Source organism: Mytilus californianus, unplaced genomic scaffold, assembly GCF_021869535.1.
Source record: "Mytilus californianus isolate M0D057914Y unplaced genomic scaffold, xbMytCali1.0.p SCAF_1, whole genome shotgun sequence".
Classification (NCBI taxonomy): domain Eukaryota; kingdom Metazoa; phylum Mollusca; class Bivalvia; order Mytilida; family Mytilidae; genus Mytilus; species Mytilus californianus.
Window position 1 is genome coordinate 8,297,308 of NW_026262581.1, and position 21,001 is coordinate 8,318,308.

The following is a 21,001-nucleotide window of genomic DNA, read 5'->3' on the forward strand; positions in this document are numbered from 1 at the left end:
TTGAACCAATGAGACCAAATTTACCATTTGTCTTTTCAAAACAAAATGGGACTGTAATTAGGCAAAAAAGGAATGGAAAACCAACCTGATATCATTTAACCAGGTCCTACATTAATATAAAATATGAATTTGAACAGGACTCAATCAGCCATGCATACTAACCTTATTATCGGTCCATTTTGAAGTAATACGGATGATGAATTTCTTTTGCTTTTTCAATTTCTGATGTTTCCACTTTAATGTGACACATTTACTTGAAATGGAGACAATCTTAATCATCTCAACTGGATTTGGTTTCACTGAAAAAAATACATGATTAATTCCAATAAAAAATGGCAAGATATACATATACATTTATAAGTTCATCCATTGAGCGTTATATAATTAATCGTATTGTTATAAATATGTTTAAATCCCTTAAAATAACATATGCATTCAGCTTTATTATTTGTCCAAATAATGGATTAGAAATTAATTAGATTTATAAAACTCTAAAAAAATAATCATCAGAGAGGAAACGTGCAATTATCCAGCAATAAACATTTTTCTATTAAGAAGAACTTAGTGGTATACTGAAGAAGTTTTTTCTCCCTATAATAATATAATTATGATCAACAATTTTATACTCCACGTAGAGGGATACTATGCATTTAATTTAATAGATTGTTAAAGAAATTTAGTGTCACTCTTCTAGTCTTCTTTGATGCGACTGTCATACAAGTGAGAGGTTTAGCGCTATAAAACCAGGTTCAATCTACCATTTTCTACATAAGAAAATGCCTGTACCAATTCAGGAATATGACAGTTGTTGTCCATTCGTTTGATATGTTTGTGCTTTTGATTTTGCCATTTGATTAGGGACTTTTCGTTTTGAATTTTCCTCAGCGTTCAGTATTTTTGTGATTTAACTTTTTTCCACAATGTCCTTGTTGTTCACAAATTTCATTCCATTTTAGGTATCAGTGATTTAGACTTTAGACGTAGATAGTTATGGATCTGATTCCCCTTATGCACTAGTTTTCTTGTGATGTAAGTTTCTGGAGTTATTATCCCATTGTTTGCCCCTTTTCTCTACTTACTTAATTATTTATTAAGAAATTATGGCCTTCAAAATAAAAACAATGATCCTTGATACATTATAGTTGACCAAATATTAAGTAAAATGTTAATCCAGTGCAAAGTTCCACTGTAAATAAAGGCAAAAGTAGTATACCGCTGTTCAATAGTCATAAATCGAATTAACTGAAACAAATCCGTGTCACAAACCAAAACTAAGGGAAACACATCAACTATAAGAGGAAACAAAACGGAACAACAGAAACACTGAACTGCTACAAAAACAAACGCCAACATACATAGAAACGGACTATGTGATAACAACTGCCATATTCCTGACTTGGTACAGGACATTTTAAGAAAAAATGGTGGGTTGAACCTGGTTTTATGGCTAGCCAAACCTCCCGTTTATATGGCAATGTAAAAAATACCGCTAAAATGAGCTATAGGTAACAATCCTGAAACTCCTTTGTGCCAATTTCGGTCTTTTTCAGTAACTATGACGTTGATCTGAGACGTGTTTTTCTCAAATTGCACAATTATCTTCCGTATCTTACATGTGACCATTTTTACAAGTAAGGTTAGAAATCTGTAATCTGTTAAAAAAGTATTGTGTTTATCATCTGGAAAACGAATGGACTAACGAACAGGTCGAAACTACATACACACATTATTTGTAATGTGGGGTTACAAAATTTGTCAGGTTTTAAAGTTTATAACCAATAACCGAACATATACAACAGCTGTCTTATAATAAATTTTTACAATGGGTTATGACAACAATTTTAAAATCGAAAATCCATATGAAGGAGAATAAAATCGGCATATGTCAAGAAAATATGTCTTCTTTTTTTATGAGATATCTTATTTAATTTGAAGTTGATCAGACATCTTATGAAGTTTAAAAGATAACTTTTGAACCATATAAGATATCTTATATAGTAGATATCTTACATATTTTTATCGATATCAAGAAATAATACTTTATGAGATGTCTTGAATAGTTTATAAGATATTTTATTTACTTGACAAGATAACTTATTTAGTTTATAAGAATCTACTTTAGCTTATAAAATATCTCAGTAAGTTTATAATATAGCTTATAGTTTATAAGAAATCTTTTTTAATAAATAAGATACTAATTTAATTTATAAGATATCAAAATCAGTTTATAAGATATCTGAATAAGTCTGTAAGATATCTAATTAAGTTTATAATATATTTTATTAAGTTTATAAGATATATTTAGAATAAAAAAATATATAAGATATCTTTTATAGTTTATAAGATATAGTTCAAAAGATATCTTATAATCTTAATTAAATACCTTATAAACTTAATATGATATCTATATATCTGATTAATACGATATTTTATTTAGAAATATCTTATTCAATGTAATAGATATCTCAATTAGTTTATAAGATATCTTATTTAGTGCATTAAATACCTTATTAACTTTATAAGATATATTGTAAATGGAATAGATATAAAAGCGGCTTGTCACAATAAAATAGCATAAACGGGTTTTCATGATATAGGCTCTGAATAACATCGCACAAGTGAAGAGTTTTGCCTCTTGATGCAAAACTAGCTACTTCTTTGCATTGTTTTTAGATAAAAACAGGCACTGGGATTTGTTAATGAATACAAAGAAATATCTCTTTGTAAATTAGGTCATTAGTGCCAATAACGTAACAGAGATTCAATCAAATTTTCACATTTTTTATGCAAACATAGTATAAAAAACGTTAACGAATTTGAAAACATGATAGTTTTGGTACGAAAATAACTTTTACTAAAATGTTGATCTGCAAGGAAAAAACATCAGTATTTGTGATGATAACATTATACTATTTTTTTACAGATTGTAAAACGTCTGTTAGCAGATCTTTATATATCACTTCATTTTAGTTTGACATTTTAAAAAGGATGTCATTTTACCATATTCAGCTTGTTTAATAGTTATCCAATCTGTCTCCTTCGATACATTTCGCTTAGTGTTCTTTACGCTAACTTTAAAGAACAAAGTAGATCTATCAAATGAATAGGGGCCTCCTTTAATCCATGTACAATTCAGTAAATTCTTATTTGGACAGGATCCACTAAGTTTACTGAAAGATAGAATATATATATGAAAATATTGTTATTGTATGTTCAGTTGATTTTCTCATTCATGAAAATAAAAACCGTATTACTTTACATAAGTCACGTGGTAAAAATGAGTTAACCCCGAACGCGTTTGTGGCAAAATGTAGAAAAAGTAGAAGAGGTATTCTGTTGTTAAATTTTTCATTTCAAACTTGACATTTTCTCAATTCCAAATTCACATTTCTCAATTCCAAATTGACATTTCTCAATCACAAATTGACATTTCTAAGTTCTAATTTCATATTTCTTACTTCCAACTTGACGTTTTTCAGTTCAAAAGATTACCTTTCACATTTCTCACTTCTAAGTTGGATGAGAGAAATATTAGATTTTAAATAAGAAATGTCATGTTAGAACTTCGAAACATCAAGATTAAAGTGGGAAATGTATACTTGGTAAGAAATGTAAAAATATAAAGAAGGAGTAAGAAATGTCAAATTAGAAATAAAAAAAAGGTCAAAATGGAAATGAGAAATTCTAAAAATAGAAAATCCCTAATAGTTTTTCGTACAAATGCCAAATATTATAACAATCTCTACTAGAGACATTTACTGTACACTTTGTATTTTCTACAGTTTGTTCAATTAAATGAAATAATCCAATATATGTTATATCATTGTGTTAATTTAACACACCATTGATAGAATATAATTTGGTTTCGATTTACAAACTATTTCATATAATAAAATTTAGAATAGAAACGAGGAAAACGTCAAAAAGACAACAACCCGACCAAAGAGCAGAAAACAGCCAAAGGCTACCAATGGGTCTTCAACAAAGCGAGAAATTTCCGCATCCGGAGGCAGGTTTCAGCTGACTTCTAAACAATAATGTATACTAGTTCAGCGAAAATGTATTAATGATTGCAATTGATCAACTCAATTGCAGCTTTGATAAATTTAATAAGAATATAAGTCTACAAGACATGGATCCCATGCCGTTAACAACCATATGGATCATTCCTATATTCACCCAAATAAAAAAATTAAATTTGGTATGCTAAACCTTTTATGTTAGAAATACTAGTATCTGAGAAATGAAATAGGACATTAAAGTGAATATGAATCAATGCAGCATAAAATATAGGGCAAATCGATTTATAATATAATCTTCATAAATTGTTAGTCATTGATGACGGTAAATCCAGAAAAGTTATTCGGACGCATGAAACTAATAACGTGTTGTTTTCATTTTTTAGCTCACCTGGCCCAAAGGGCCAAGTGAGCTTTTCTCATCACTTGGTGTGCGTCGTCCGTCGACTGTCGTCGTCCGTCGTCCGTCGCCTGTCGTCGTCCGTCGTCGTCGTCCGTTAACTTTTACAAAAATCTTCTCCTCTGAAACTACTGCGCCAAATTTAACCAAACTTTGCCACAATCATCACTAGGTATCTAGTTTTAAAAAATGTGTCCGATGACCCCGCTTGCCAACCAAGATGGCCGACATGGCTAAAAATAGAACATAGGGGTTAAATGCAGTTTTTGACTTATATCTCTGAAACTAAAACATTTAGAGCAAATCTGACAATAGATTAAAATGTTTATCAGGTTAAGATCTATCTGCCCTGAAATTTTCAGATGAATCAGACAACCCGTTGTTGGGTTGCTGTCCCTGAATAGGTAATTTTAAGGAAATTGTGCAGTTTTTGGTTATTATCTTGAATATTATTATAGATAGAGATAAACTGTAAACAGCAATAATGTTCAGTAAAGTAAGATCTACAAATAAGTCAACATCACCAAAATGCTCAATTGACCCCTTAAGGAGTTATTGCCCTTTATAGTCAATTTTTAACAATTTTTCGTAAATTTTTGTAATCTTTTACAAAAATCTTCTCTTCTGAAACTACTCGGCCAAATTTAACCAACAAACTTGGCCACAATCATCACTAGGGTATACTAGGGTATCTAGTTTGAAAAATGTGTCCGATGAACCCGCCCACCAATCAAGATGGCCGTCATGGCTAAAATAGTACATAGGGGTAAAATGCAGTTTTTGGCTTATATCTCTGAAACTAAAGCATTTAGAGCAAGTCTGACAATAACTTAAAATGTTCATCAGGTTAAGATCTATCTGTCCTGAAATTTTCAGACGAATCAAACAAGCCGTTGTTGGATTGCTGCCCCTGAATTAGTAATTTTAAGGAAATTTTGCAGTTTTTTGTTATTATCTAGAATATTATTATAGATAGAGATAAACTGTAAACAGCAATAATGTTCAGCAAAGTAAGATCTACAAATAAGTCAACATGACTAATATGGTCAAAGTAAAATTTAAAAATTATTCGTAAATTTTTGTAATCTTTTACAAAAATCTTCTCTCCTGTAACAACTGTGACAAATTTAACCAAACTTGGCCACAATCATCACTAGGGTATCTAGTTTAAAAAATGTGTCCGATGACCCTGCTTGCCAACCAACATGTCAGACATGGCTAAAAATAGAACTAAAGGGGAAAATGCAGTTTTTTACTATATTTCTGAAACTAAAGCAAATTTATAACGGTTGCAGTTGTAGATAAGTTAAGTTATCTTGGTATTTTGTTAAATTTTAATGGTAAATATAATCTGTTACAGCAGAAACTATCAGAACAGGGTAGAAAAGCTGTTTTTGCCTTAAGGAGAAATATAAAAGATATTTATTTGAATTTTGTAACTTTACTTTCACTTTTTGATACTTATATTAACAGTGTACTTATGGTTGTGAAATTTGGGGTGCTCATAAGGCACCAGCTATAGAGAGGATACATCTGAGCTATTGTAAAAATATTATGAAAGTGAAAAGCTCTACTAGTAATGTCATGGTGTACTATGAGCTAGGTAGATTGCCATTATTGCACACCAGAAAATGTAGAATTTTTAAATACTGGTTTAAGCTGTTATGTACCACAAACTGTATTTTGAAAAACTGTTACTGTTTTTTATATGATGATTTACAAAAATGTCCAAATAATAAGACAAATTGGTTGTATTTTATTAAAAATGAGTTGCTTAGTATAAGTTTAGGTGATATTTGGTATAATCAAGGTTTATGTTTTGATAGTAAGCTCTCCAGTACTTTTTACTTGATAATTAAGCAACGCCTGTTTGATTGTCTGAAGCAAGATTTTGACAGCCAATTGAATAACTTAGTTAAATGTTCAAGTTATAGATATATGGTTCAAAATTTTTGTTTACAATATTACTTATTTAAACCAATACCAGTTATTTATAAGACATGTATTACCAAAATAAGACTTAGTAGTCATGATTTAGCTATAGAATGTGGACGCTATTCTGCAATTCCAAGAAATAATAGACTATGTAGTTTTGTAAAAATGACATTGAAGATGAGATGCATTTCATTTTAAAATGTCCCACTTATCAAGGTCTTAGATCTTATTTTATCAAACCTTATTATTGGAGAAAACCTTCTATGTATAAATATATACAATTAATGAGTTCTAATAATCTTAGAGAATTATGTAATTTTGGTAAATTTATATTTCGTGCACAAAAATTAAGATCTAACATGTTGTAATATGTTTCACACTACCTTCTGCTATCTATGTATACTGTGTGTAGTTTATATGTTGTATGCCTATAGTTGTTATGACTTTGGTAAATAAAGATTAGTCATTATTTCATGCATCAATTGTAAATAAAAATATCAATTGAGCGACACAGGCTCCTTAGAGCCTCTAGTTTTACTTTTGGAAAATTATATTTATATGTCAAGTAAATATAGGTCAATGGTGTATATAATATGTCCTAGAGAGAATTTACTTAAAAAAACACTTTCAATTTACCATCCTCTAATCATATTGTTCCAGTTAACATATAACTAAAAAGTATCTGAAATCAAAACTTGGGCGTAGAACTTTTTTGTCGTCAATGTATTTATAGTGAACTGTGTATGTAGAAAATTTCCATACTCATCAAGATGATTTATTACAAAAGTTTTGTAATCACGTAGTATCTTATATCTGAACTCAGAATAACAAGAGTATAGCACATTCTGAAATGACTCACGTATTTTACTGATTAGTATTGAAATATATTTATCATTGACCAATAAACAAGAATGGGGTATTTTAGAGGCAAACGTTGTTTAATAGTGTTTTAATCTCATTGATCAATTCAAAACATACAAAATGAACTTTAAAATATAAAAAAAACTGAAAGAGTTTCATGAACTAAAAAAGAAGGGAGAGAGATGCGTCGACATGGCAACCGTCCCCTGCTATGCATGCATTGCCTGACATGCAAATCCAAAATCAGTTAAAATGTCACAGAAGCGAAAAAGAAACGAACGGTTATCATTCAGATTAGACAACTATTCTGCTATTCAAAGACCTGATACCGGAAAAATATTGTCGCAAGTAATTTGAGATACAGACTTATTGTATTAGTCAATAATTCATGATAGTAACCGTAAAACTTATGTAGTGTCGATATCAGTCGTTCTTCCTTTTATCCCTGATGGAGCAGTTAATAAGTCAGCAGCACACTCCTGTTAACAAAGTCCGTATAATTTTAATAACATTAACGGTACCAATTTTACTGACCAGATGCACATTTCGACAATAAATGTCTCTTCAGAAATACTTCAGGCCAAAAGGATTGAAAAACAAAAACTTACACGAACGTCGAAGAGCTGATCAAACCAAAAATTACCTAAAGTTTAGCAAAATCCGCACCAACCTAGCACAGCAATTGACATTTGCAAGAGCTATACGATTGTCATTGATTATTTTTAATTGCATATGAATGATTAATTGCTTATGAATGATATTGATAAGCATTTACGATTTAGAGATAATGAAAAAAAAAACACTATATAGATTTAGTGGGTCCAAACCCTAGAAAGGTTTAACCTTTACCAGGACGCAAAAAAACTAAATTGAAAGCCAAGGATGTATATCTAGGTGATGACGTAAGTAACCATATTACAAAAACGAACATAAAAGAATAGCCAAATTTATATAAGGTCATACAACTTGTTCATAGGGAGTTTAAATGGATAATTTGAGACAAGTATGTTGTAAACGATGTTAGTACAGAAGCACTGACCCCTGAACTGATAATAGGAGGTAGTTTCTGGAAGTGAATTTCTTTCATCTTGAAAGATTACAGCCAGATGAAATTTTATTAAAAAACATTTTATATTGTTATTATACATACAGATTCAAACTTGTGTTGATAAATTGCAAGTCACGATAATTAACACCCAAGTCCCAGCTACATTCCATTTTCTCATCCCAGTCATAAATAATACAACTGAAGTTTTTAACAGGTTCAGGTGGATCTACAAATAAAATATTTACATTAACCAGCATTTTGAAAATCTTTTCCTAATGCTTGTAGATTAAGACTGGTTTGCTTCCTTGCTTTGTTTGTATAAAAGTTTGCTCAAGCATTGTAATTAAGATTGACACCTACAAAACTATATAAGTAGGCGGAGTTAAACCTGTATACATTATACTTAAATTTGATTGAATGTTATGAATCTAAATATAATGTATACAGGCTCAACTCCGCCTATTTATATTATTTGCTGGTGTCAATCTTAATTGCAATGCTTGAGCAAACATCTATACAAACACAGTAAGCAAGCCAACCAAAGTCTTAATCTACAAGCATTAGGAAATTAGCTTTAACACTTATTCATTTAAACAAACTAGGTATAAAGCTTTAAAGAGCCAAAAGATTAAACCAAATCTTATTTTTTCGTTTATTTTTCATGCAGTATGTGAAACAACTTGCTAATAATTGTTTTTTAGTTTTTACCTTTTAGAAAAACAACAGCTCAAGCTTTTAAACGTAAACTAAAACTACCAAAAATAAATGATAAATATAAGATGGTGTCATTGAACAAAGATAGGAGGCCTTAACAGATTCCTAGGTTTAAAAATGTAGATATTCTGAATGAAAAAAAGGTCGAATGTTTACTGGTATTTGTTAATTTATTTCTGACATAATTTTGGAAATGCCGATCAATGATAAGAAGTAAGTAGAAAACTACGTGTAACTTTTAGTATACAACCATTTCCAGCTTGATGTCCGAGTTTGAGTACAAGCATGTTGGACGCCAAAAGACCATTGTTTATTTTTGATTTATATAAACCAATATCATCTTTAAATTACCAGGGACACAGCACCCTTATCGTTGACTTGTCATTGGTCTTCATTGCCATGAAACATTTCTCCTGCCCAACAAGGAGAACACATGTTTCAAATCTTAATTTTAGAATAAGATTCAGAATTCCGGAAATGAGTTTCTGGAAAGGGCTATCACACACATTTTTTTTATGTTTGATATAATTAATAAGCAACAAATAGGAATTTGGCTATTTAAAGCATTTTTTAAATTCAATTGTGATATATTTGTATAAGAAGTTCCTAGCATTGCGTAACACATTTTAAAGATGCACTTATTTAAGCTTATTTATATGATATGACATTGATAGAAACCTCAAATAAGGCCATTATCCCCATTATTTTAGGGTTATACATATAACATATTTCCTATTTAACACGACCTGTCTTTTGATTTTTAGTATTTTTTAGTATTTTTAGTACTATCTGTCAGTTGGTTTTCGACTTTTTCTTTATCCCTTAGGTATATTTCGCGGTTTGTAAATGATTGAACATTTTCTACGTGAATGAACATTTTGTGTAAAACGTTATTTAAGAAACCTGCATGAACATAGCAGTTTAATAGCTTTGCTTTGTGCCAATTACAAACAGATCTACTTCCGCGATATTATCAAATTATCTAAATTAAAGATAATTGATATTTATTGAAAAAAAGTCATATTCGTAATGCATTTATACTAAAACCCTTGTTGCAAAAAATATAGACCAAAACATTTTGATTTAGTATTAATATATAAAATTACAAGCTAAACAACCAATCAAATAGGTTAAATGCATTTATAGAATTATTATAAATTGTAGTATTGTAACTTGAAAAATTAAGCAATTAGTGCCTGTACTATAATACATGTTTATTATCCTTAATGAATAATCTTAAGCTTTGTTTTTACTGCATGCAGTTATGTCTAGGTATAAGCTTATTTACAAAAAAGTATTATATCCTATAAAATTGAAAATAAAAAAATAAAATACACATGTGCTGACATAAAAAGCAAAAATACAGTAAAATAATATAATGATTACAGATTCTTAACCATTCGTAACTGCTGTTCAATCCAGATAGTCAGCTGAAAGTAAAACATTAAATTACATAAGACTGTACAAATGAAATGATTTGTCTTTTGAAAATAACTAAATAATATGTTGTCAGTCTATTAGAACAAACGTAAAACTCAAAATTAACAAAGTTGCACTAGGATCATATAACAGTAAACACATATCAGGTTTAACATTAAAAAACATGATTGTGTTGTACTGGCCATGCTAGGCATGCATCGACCGCCATGCAAATTCACACTCAGTCAAAATGTCACAATCGTGAATAAGACACACCCGTTTTATTTACAGATCAGACAGCTATTCCGGTATCTAAAGATCTAAGACCGCAAAAAAATGTCGTAGTGAGTTGAGACATAGACACAGTAGTGGTAAACTTTTTCATCATGGCGATCGTTCTACCCGAATAACATAACGTTTGTTTGTCCTTACGATGCAAGGTATTAACGCATACCCGACTTTCAAATATTTAAGTTTGAGCGTTCCTGATGAAAGTATATCCAGAAAACCACTTTTGACGCTTTTCATGACTTACCTTCATCAGGAGCGCTCAAATTTAAACATTTGAAATCCAGGTATTGCAACGTTAGCAGCTAAATGACAAAAACAGGAGTTAAACAAACTAGCCAAATTCATCTAAAGTCAACTTTGCCTGAGAGAATTGGAACCTTCGTTTCTAAATAATTTCTTAATTTTTCAACAGGGAATTTTTCAAAAAGTTTTTGTTTTAAATCGTGTAAGTACCGAAGCGCTAACCGTTATATGATGATATCCTCGGGGACTTATTGTCCACAAACAGCGGTATCGACACAGTGCTACTATCAGAAATAGACACATTATGAATTTCGTGCGTCCGAAGAGTGTGACAGTTTTGGATAAAAAAAAAACAGAATATATTTGGATGAGAATCAAATTGAAAATCATTCAGAGGTTAAAGTAAATAAAGGCAACAGTAGTATACCGCTGTTCGAAACTCATAAATCGATAGAGATAAAAACCAAATCCAGGTTACAAACTAAAACTGAGGGAAACGCATCAAATGTAAGAGGAGAACAACGACACAACAAAAACACAAAGAAGAGAATAGGATAGGAGATATTTCAAAATATATGGGACTTCCCAATTGAATGTCAACAAATTACATACACAGTAGAGGCCACTAAATCCTTTACCTCTTGACTTGGATAATACTGTTATATGAAGGTTGCATAAAATTTCATATCAAGAAAGTGCTATTGGTTCGGTATTTTTGCTATTTTACTTTTTGCACGAAACAACTGTACCTCTCAAAAATATCTGATGAACGATAAAACGTTATTAGTCATTCAAAATGACTAAATATTTCCTTATAAAGAACTTGTAATACTCACATTCAGTGTCAACTGTGGTGGAATCCAATAAGGCAACATTTTTCAAGGGATCTGTCTTGATAAAAACAGGATTCCTAAGGTTACAATAATACGCCCTGCAAAATGCTGTTGTTATCAATGTACTATGTTTTAGTGAAGCATTGTTTATGATAGTCGTTTCTGCAGCTTGTACTTCTATATCGTTGCCATACGAAAAGAACAATTTAGATGAGTTGTCTCCATTTTCAACAGATTGTGATGACAAAGTACAAGTTATATTAAAATATTCACCAACAAACAGATATGGGTCACTCTGGTCCAGCTCTACAATTAATCAAATAAAGTTTGCATAAGGGTTTACTCTAATAAGATATCAAAGATACCAATTAAAAACGTAATAGAACTTTTATTTGATTTTTTTTTTAAATATTGCTATAGGAATATATTGTCTTCCATAAGAATTGTATAACAAAGACTGTAGTAATTATCATAAAAAAAGAACATATTACTATGATTGATTATTGTAATGAACATAATGTATTTAAAATAAACAGTCAAAATACAACAATAGATCAATCCATAATACATCATTATTAAATTGATTCTACGTTAGATTGTAAATCTATTCACGTAGCAAAATTAACGGTAAAACGAATTCCTGCCTTTTTGAAATATAAAAAGGTACTGCAAATAAAATACTTCAGATGGTCTAAAGATATTAGTATTCTATAATTTTGTTTTCCCTATTTGCTTTTGGACTTTAAACGTCTTGTATTTAATGCACAACTGTTAATAAATATCATTGTACACGCATATTGCCAAAAAAAAAACATTTTGTCATCATTCGATGAATTAGATGATGTTTACATATTTGATTTTGCCGGAAACTATATTTACAAGTTTTCGACAGAGGAGCTAATTTCGACCTTCGATATACAGGAATTTTCAAAATCGCTTACATTTTCAAGGGGCTCAGCTACTGCAAACATTATCAATCGATGCTGATTTTTGTCGGAGGTATTGCTAATTTAACTTTGAACATTAACTTCATTAAACTCAAATGAGAAATATAGGCATGGGATCATGTCATATTGCTGATGTAAACCTTTGACATATTTTCATTAAATCTGATGAAAATTGTAGATGTCAAAGTTCTTACAATGTCATCACGTCATAACAGTCATAGAAAAGCCAGACCTTGTGCAATGCCTAAGTATTGCAAGGATGTAGGACAATGAGTGTTCATTATTGTATAGCAAACATATTTAGTTAGGTTTTAGCTTATATATAAAGTAAATGGTTATGATAACACATATAACATTTCTGCGCTTAATTCTGAAGATTTTATATTATCCTATATTTTAATCTATGTGATACAACATAGCTTATCTGAAAGTAAGAAAATTGCTTCTACCATACCTCCTCTTTTAGGTTAAAAAAATGTGTGTATTATAAACTCTGATTATACGAAATAATGATATCTGTGTTTTGAATTTTCAAATTGTAACCCACAAAAGCAATATTTTCATCAAAAACAAATTTAAACTAAACCATTATTCTAATTTTTACTAACCTCCATATTTTGGGAAAAAAAATCCCCGTACAAAACAACTTCTCAACATACACAGAAAGATAACAAACTTCATTGCGAGTCCTAAAAAAATATATATATCGTAAAAATACTTTCAATGTTTGTGGAGGTTAACTACAGTAACCAAATAAAAATAATAAACGCAAAAATTTAAAGCGACAGCTCCCTCGCTGTTGGCATAGTTTTTAAAGCTGTCTGGCTAGCTAAAATATCCTAAATGATCATTTACTAAACTAATTTTAATGAGAAGAACATATGATTTATTCTGCTCAAAACTATGTTTTTTTTAAATATTTATCATAGAATAATAGTTAAACTTCCTGTTCAATTAAGTTTGGTGGTGTATAACAGGATAATTTGATAAAAAAATTTACAAAATCATCATATCAAAATAAAAATAAAAGATATGTACAAGTTTATAGTAAAATGCGAAATTATACTTACTTGAGAAATAAACAGCTTATGAATGTTTAAAAAGTGGTCGATCTAAATTCTGGTCTTTTTTGGCCTATAATTCAAATGTAAATAAAATGACGTCTCTTTAGGATAATTGCAATTATTATGAAATTAACAATCATGAAGCATTCACCTAACTTCATAATATACAGTTAAACACAATTGAACACTCGTTATTCAATATTTCTATAAAAAAGAAATAGACTGATACAATCTTTTTATTTAAATTCATATATCGATTGGTATCGTTACAAATTTTGTGAAAACTAAACCCGATAAACAACAGAAATCTAAGAAACAATTTCAATGCAAGGGTTTGTTGCAAAGGACAAGGTATGACAAGACCACTTTTTGGCACCATGAATTGAAGACTCCAAAATGATTTTAAATCAACCAAATAACATACTTCAGAAGTTCATAAGATATTATACTATTACTCATCAGTATCAATATTTAAAATTTTGTGTAACACAGTTGCAATAGGGCTTCAAACTTTTGTATTTACCAAAATAGCCTTATTTTGATATATTGTTGTCTATGAGAAACAACATAACCCCAAAGGATATTTTGCTACAAGACATATTTTACAAAGATGCAAATGTGTTTAAAGTCTTTTTTTTGGTAAGGCTGTTGCTCATATCTATTTTGATCAAAAACATCATGTAAAATGGCCATTTTATGTCAAATATGTTAAGTTTGACATGTATGACGTCAAAGCGATATCGCAAGGGACATCTCTGCACCAAAATGTCTAGATTATATCAGCCTCTTAAATTATCGATAACATTTGCGAAATTTTGAAAGGAATTCCATGCCTCCAATCGGAGCGAAATCGAGTGTTTTACTAGCTAATAAGACACGCTAATTCCAGGCTTCAATAATATAACAATTAGGAGATGTTGTATGATTGCCAATGAGACAACTATCCAACAAAGTTAAAATGAAGTGGATGTAAAAGGTAAAATAACAAAAGTACCGAACTCCAAGTTTTATTCAAAGCGGAAAGTCTTTTACAAAATGGCAAAATCAAAAGCTCAAACACATCCAACTGTCATATTCCTGACTTGGTACAGGCATTTTCTTATGTAGAACATGGTGGATTAAACCTGGTTTTATAGCTATATAAACTTCTCACTTGTATGACAGTCGCATAGAATTCCATTGCATTGACAACAATGTGTGAGAAAAACAAATAGATATAATAGGTAAAAATGTCAAAAATTGGGGTATAGCAGTCAACATTGAAGTAAAAACTATAAAACAAACAACAATGTCAACAAAGAAAAACAAAATGGCTATAGACAAAGCACATAAGCAAAAATGAAAGACAAGAATACAAAAAATGACCATAGCACAATAACTCAATGGCGGGATGTATAAATACCAAGCCACGCCAAAAGGATATTGTCAAAAAAGGTTAAAAATATACAATGACAAATAAAAAAAACACTATAACACGTTATAAAGAAAATAAACAGATCAGTACCTAGAATCTATACTTCATGACCATCATGTATTATTTGTGAAGTTGAAACGGAATATTTATCAACAAGGTCTTGGTATCTTCCAATGAACTTTTTTTTAGAAAAAAGACGAAATGTTTTTTAACAAAACCCTGGTTCATCAACTTTCTGTTCAGACAAAGGTAGCGTTTTATAAAGTATGAGTAGCAGCTGCAAGCTCTTGAATACCGAATAAGTTGGGAAATGTATATACCATATGCAGGTGAAGTTGGTATATTGCTGCTAAGGTTGGAGAAATTTATACTTTCAAAATTGAAATCGTCTGAATTGTCATGGATTCTGGTAATTGGATGACAGCTTATGTCAAATTCGAGGTATAAGTCTAAAAATGAGTTGAAGTAAGCAATTATAGGCCATCGAACGGCTATCGACAATAGAAAACCCCAATACGGTGTAGTCGGAGATAAGAGGACCCAACATAAAGAATGTGAAACATTTCAAATGAGAAAACTAACGGCTTTATGTTTAACAAAAACAATTTACGAAAAACAAATATAAGACATGAACAATCGATAACCACCGAACTACAGGCTCATGGCTTGTTATAGGCAGATAAAGAGGCGGGGTTATACATGTGTGTGAGCGCTAAGCCCTTCCCTTAACCTTAGACAGTGGTTTAATAGTAAAGCATCATAGCAGACTGTAAACACCAGCTTCAATTGGCATAACTCAAAAGATCGGTACGAGGCACAAAACAACTTACATAAAAACAATAGACACAAGGCACCGAAATAAGAGTACCCGCAAATATTGAAAGGTAGTTCGAAGCAAATCACAACGAGTAAATAAATCATGTTCTCTATTTGAACAGCAAAATGAAGTATCTCATCACAATCCTCCATAATTTTCAGTGTGGCAAATTATCATCTATACCTTCAAATTTGTCCACTCTGCATGGTTAATCCGAAGTCAAACTGCTGAAGAATCTAAAAGCTATTTTTCTGAAACTTGTTTACATGGATTTGGAAAGAAATCTTTATTTTTGAAACAGAAAATAAACCATGAATGTCCTATCCTCCTTTGAGATAGGTAAACTAAGTCTTCTGAAAACGACCCTAAGGACTGACTTGGGTAGAAAATATGTTCAAATAAAATATTCTATTCAAAAGAAAAAAAACATGCCGAGGGTTTTCCATGCTGGATTAAATAACTTTTAATTGTATATATACATATATATATATATTCCATCTTCATGCCTAATATATCATGTACTGTGTTACAACTCTAAATTCTAATGACGAGGAAAGATAACACTAGGGCACCGAAAGGTGAATCTTTAGTTCAATCTAGGTGGCCGAGTGGTCTAGAGCGCTGGACAAAGTGCAGGCGGTGTTGTCTCGATATCCCAATAGCAAGAGTTCAAATCCCGGCGAGGGAAGAACAAAAATTTGCTTCCTCAAATTTGCAGATTTAACATTGTTGTGCTGATATTTAGAGTAATTATGAATATAATATGTGTTTCCATCCGTGTATCACCTTCATTGGTGATCCAATGGATGGATCTGTTGTAGAGTTGTCACTTGTTTAGACGTTCTTATCAAATAATTATTTCTGTGACTGCATCGTACGATCCTTTAAGATAAATAATTTAGCTTATCTGCAATCCATTCCATCTTCATGCCTAATATATCATGTACTGTGTTACATCTTTAGATGTTACTGACGAGGAAAGGTAACACTGGGCGACCGAAAGCTGAATTTTTAGTTCAGTCTAGGTGGCCGAGTGGTCTAGAGCGCTGGACACAGTGCAGACGGTGTTGTCTCGATATACAAATAGCATGAGTTCGAATCCCGGCGAGGGAAGAACAAAAATGTGCTGATATTTAGAGTAATTATGCATATATATATAGTAAAGATAACACAATATATATACAAGTCTAAATTGAAAACAACGTTCAAACCTATACAAGTTTAAATTGAAAACAACGTTCAAACCTATTATTGCGTTGGATAAAAACCGCAATTTTTATACGTGTGCATGCAGAACAAATTTCTTGGTATAGGGGTCTAAATACAGCACAAACAACATTTTCCAAAAGACCAAAAAAGTGAAAAAGTATATTTTAACAAAACGCATTTGACTAGCATGTCGAACAACGGATGTTCTTAAACCCTGCTGACTGCCATGGCGATTGCCAAATAAACGGATCACTAGATGTAACAAAATGGATCTTAATTATATATATATATATATATGTGTGTGTGTGTGTGTGTGTGTGTGTGAACAAACTTGACCCAACATCAGAAATCTGAATATAGATATAGGAAGATGTGGTATGAGTGCCAATGAGACAACTCTCCATCCAAGTTACAATTTATAAAAGTAAACCATTATAGGTCAAGGTACGGCCTTCAACACGGAGCATTGGCTCACACCAAACAGCAAGCTATAAAGGGCCCCAAAAAATTACTACTGTAAAACCATTCAAACGGAAAAACTAACGGTCTAATCTATATAAAAACGAGAAACGAGAAACACGTATGAACTACATAAACAGACGACAACTACTGTAATCAGATTCCATATTTAGATTCATCATAGCAATGGCCCCATGAATTCTGTTTTTGTTAAAATCAAACAAAGTTTTTTTTCGACCCATTGGACCTTATTGTAAACCAATTTGAAAACGGGGCCCAAAATCCAAAATTGTAGCACACGGTTAGATTCAGCATATTAAAGAACCCCAAGAATTCAAGACTTTGAATTAAACCCCATTGAAATTGGTCAAGAAATAAGCAATTCATATAAAGTATTAGAAAAGTATTGTTTTTTGGCCCCCTTTTCCGTAATCCCAAAATCATTCCCAACCTTCCTATTTTGGTATGGAACATGGTGGTACAATTTCTTAGAGATCCATAGACTTATACTCCAAGTTTTTGACCGGAAACACGAAAATCCTTGTTTTTTTGTCCCTTTTTTGTCCCTAATTCCTAAACGGTTGAGGCCATTTCCCTTAAAATCAATCCCAACCCTTCTTTTGAGGTATGAAACCTTGTGGTAAAATTTCATAGAGATCCATCAATTTATACACATGTTATTGTCCTGAAACAAGAAAAATGCTTGTTTTTTTGGGATCCTAATTCCTAAACAGTTAGGACAATAACCCTCAAAAATCAATTCCAACCTTTCGTTTGTGGTATGGAACCTTGTGGTACAATTTCATCGAGTTCCATACACTTATACTCAAGTTATTGTCTGGCAACACAATGTCTTCGGACGACGACGACGACGAACGTCATACAATTATACGGCAGCAAAAATTTTGCGGTCGTATAAATCAACTCATTGCATTCTGAATAATGTAAGAACGATTATATGCATCAACAAATGAGTAATTTTTTGAGTCAGATTAATGAGGCATCTGATTTCTTCTGGCATGAAAGTCACTTAAAAATGGATTGGGTAAATATGACAGATCGGTAATTGTCGTTATCATTCTTGACACCTTTTTTTTCAATTACAATTAAAGTTAGTTGAAATAATTACCCACCTAGAATATAATTTTATAGTCAAAACATTAATTTGACATCTGTATTTTACTTTTATATATCTTTTTATCATATACCATCATATTAATGTGCTTATGATGGCCTTAATAAGTTAATGAAGAGTTAGTTTCATAAAAACATATTTTAGAACCAACTGTTTTATATTAAAAAAATAAAAATTTGGCAATTACAGCTTTTTAAGTGAAGAATTAATAAAACAAGCCGGGCTAAACGACTCACTTTTCGTGAATCAGCCCAGAGTGAAAGGACTAGGTGCGAACGCATATCGGAGCGACACGACCCTTTACCAAGTAGAAGAGATCTGATCACTGTGTGTTGAATATACTGGTAATGTATGATATCGATATAATCGGGGTCCATTCGCCCACAATCACGTTTGACCTTATTGTTATTTTGTTTAATTTGTTGTACTCTATAATCGTGTACCGGTAATGACATAATATGAAAAAAATATACGTTACAAATGATGAATAATCTACGAAATACTCAATCTAATTAAAACTAAATCTCCGCACTCGCTCATTTTTGCAGCGACCAAGAATAAAAAAAAATGAGCGAGTGCAGAGATTTAATTTTAATTAGATTGCGAAAAACTTTTTAACTAGTTGGTAAAGATTGGCAAAACAAACTGAGATCAAATGAGCCAAGCTGTCATATGTATTTAATCTTCTCGTTTTACATTTCGTACATTAACTCAATGTTGTACTATTTCAAATTTTTCTAGTTTAATTTAGAAAGTAGTTACTTTCATGATTAAACGACCAAGATAATTAATGAAACAATCATAGAGATCAACCGAGAATAATAACATATCTTATTGTCATTATATATATATATATCAGTCAACATTCATTACAAGTTATTGTCAAAATTATTAAATATCAATCTAAATGAATACAAACGAAGTTGGCTTATTTCACAAACATGTACTGACTTTTTTTTAAACTGAGTTAGACTTACCTACTTTTTGTTTTTTTTAAATTTCCTAAAGCATTAATTTGATTTCTACGATCCATATGCAGGGTAAGTTTAAGAATATTATGAAAAATGAAAATAGTAAAGGATATCACATTTTATCTGTGTTATAGTTCATCATGACAACATGATTACACTTCCTGGTAAAGGTATATATAAATATTTCTCGGAATACAGTTTACTAAAAACGTCGGACGAACGCGGGAAATTTAAATCCGTATCTTGTTTGCTTTATGAAGCGTTTTGTATACTGCTGTTTTTCTTTTCGTCTTTTCTTTTCCTTTTGATCATGGTGTTGGTAGTATTTTATCGACTTTTCATTGTAAATAAATTGTTTTTAAGTAATAGTTATTGGAACTGTTGTGAGGTTTTCTACTTTTATATGTGTGCCGCTTATATAATTTAAAGACAAATATTTATCTGTAAAACAATCAGGTCGGAAAATTTCTTAAAGAAAATACAATTTAATTTAATTACATCTCACAGACTGGGGATAATCCAGAAAATTACACACCTAAAGCAATTATTGAGCCTATTTGGTTTGGATATAGGCGTTGCAAAAGATTAGGAACATATTTTTTTTGTCAGTATACCTGTCATGTAAATACATTTTTTTTTGTAAATGCACATGTTTATACCACAAAGTTTCTCCAAGAAGGTATACTGTAAATTAACTACGTTGTGACATAGTTAAAGGCTCATTGGTTATCGTCTGAAGGTTACAACTGTTATACACTTGTAATTGACCTTAATGACCTGTACCAAGTTAAGTAATGTAGTCTGTAATTAAGTGACTGGTGGTGCTATAACAGAGACAAAATGCCTGACTGAAAACGAATACATTTCAACAGAGAAAACTGACAAATATAAAAGAAATATAAAATTTATTACAAAAAATAAAATTATATAGTATTGCCCTTGGGAAATCATCTCAGCTAATTTTGAAAATATTTTTGCTAATTATGAAAATATTTTCCCGTCGAATTCCCTGAATCCTGAGCTGTTGTAAAGCGTAGTTTGCGCGAACTATTGATGCTTGCGAAACAGTGGTTGACAGGAAATTCGACGTGACCTGTCCTATCAACTGTAGTATAACTAATGAAATGTGAGTTGTAAGTTGATAGAACTTGGGGGATAAAAAATTGTCATTTAAAAGACTGACCAGTGATAAAAAATGCAATGAATGGCCATTGCTCAGATT

General features: G+C 31.0%; 1 protein-coding gene across 3 annotated transcripts in view; it reads right to left on the bottom strand.

Annotated features, from left to right (window-relative positions):
* The window catches only part of LOC127698685 (interleukin-6 receptor subunit beta-like), a 47,725-nt gene extending 27,789 nt beyond the window's left edge, over window positions 1-19,936 (bottom strand). Inside the window, exons 1-7 of one of the 3 annotated variants that reach the window (XM_052202314.1) lie at window positions 19,790-19,936; window positions 13,781-13,844; window positions 13,319-13,399; window positions 11,767-12,069; window positions 8,366-8,489; window positions 3,001-3,170; window positions 163-299 (exon numbers count right to left, since the gene is read on the bottom strand). In XM_052202314.1, coding sequence (XP_052058274.1) covers window positions 163-299; window positions 3,001-3,170; window positions 8,366-8,489; window positions 11,767-12,069; window positions 13,319-13,391 — 807 coding nt within the window. In that variant the 5' untranslated portion in view covers window positions 13,392-13,399; window positions 13,781-13,844; window positions 19,790-19,936. Of the gene's footprint in view, window positions 1-162; window positions 300-3,000; window positions 3,171-8,365; window positions 8,490-10,363; window positions 10,408-11,766; window positions 12,070-13,318; window positions 13,400-13,780; window positions 13,845-19,785 lie in introns of those variants that run through there. The other 2 variants (XM_052202305.1, XM_052202322.1) reach the window with 2 other exon arrangements.
* Window positions 19,937-21,001: the final 1,065 nt, after the last annotated feature.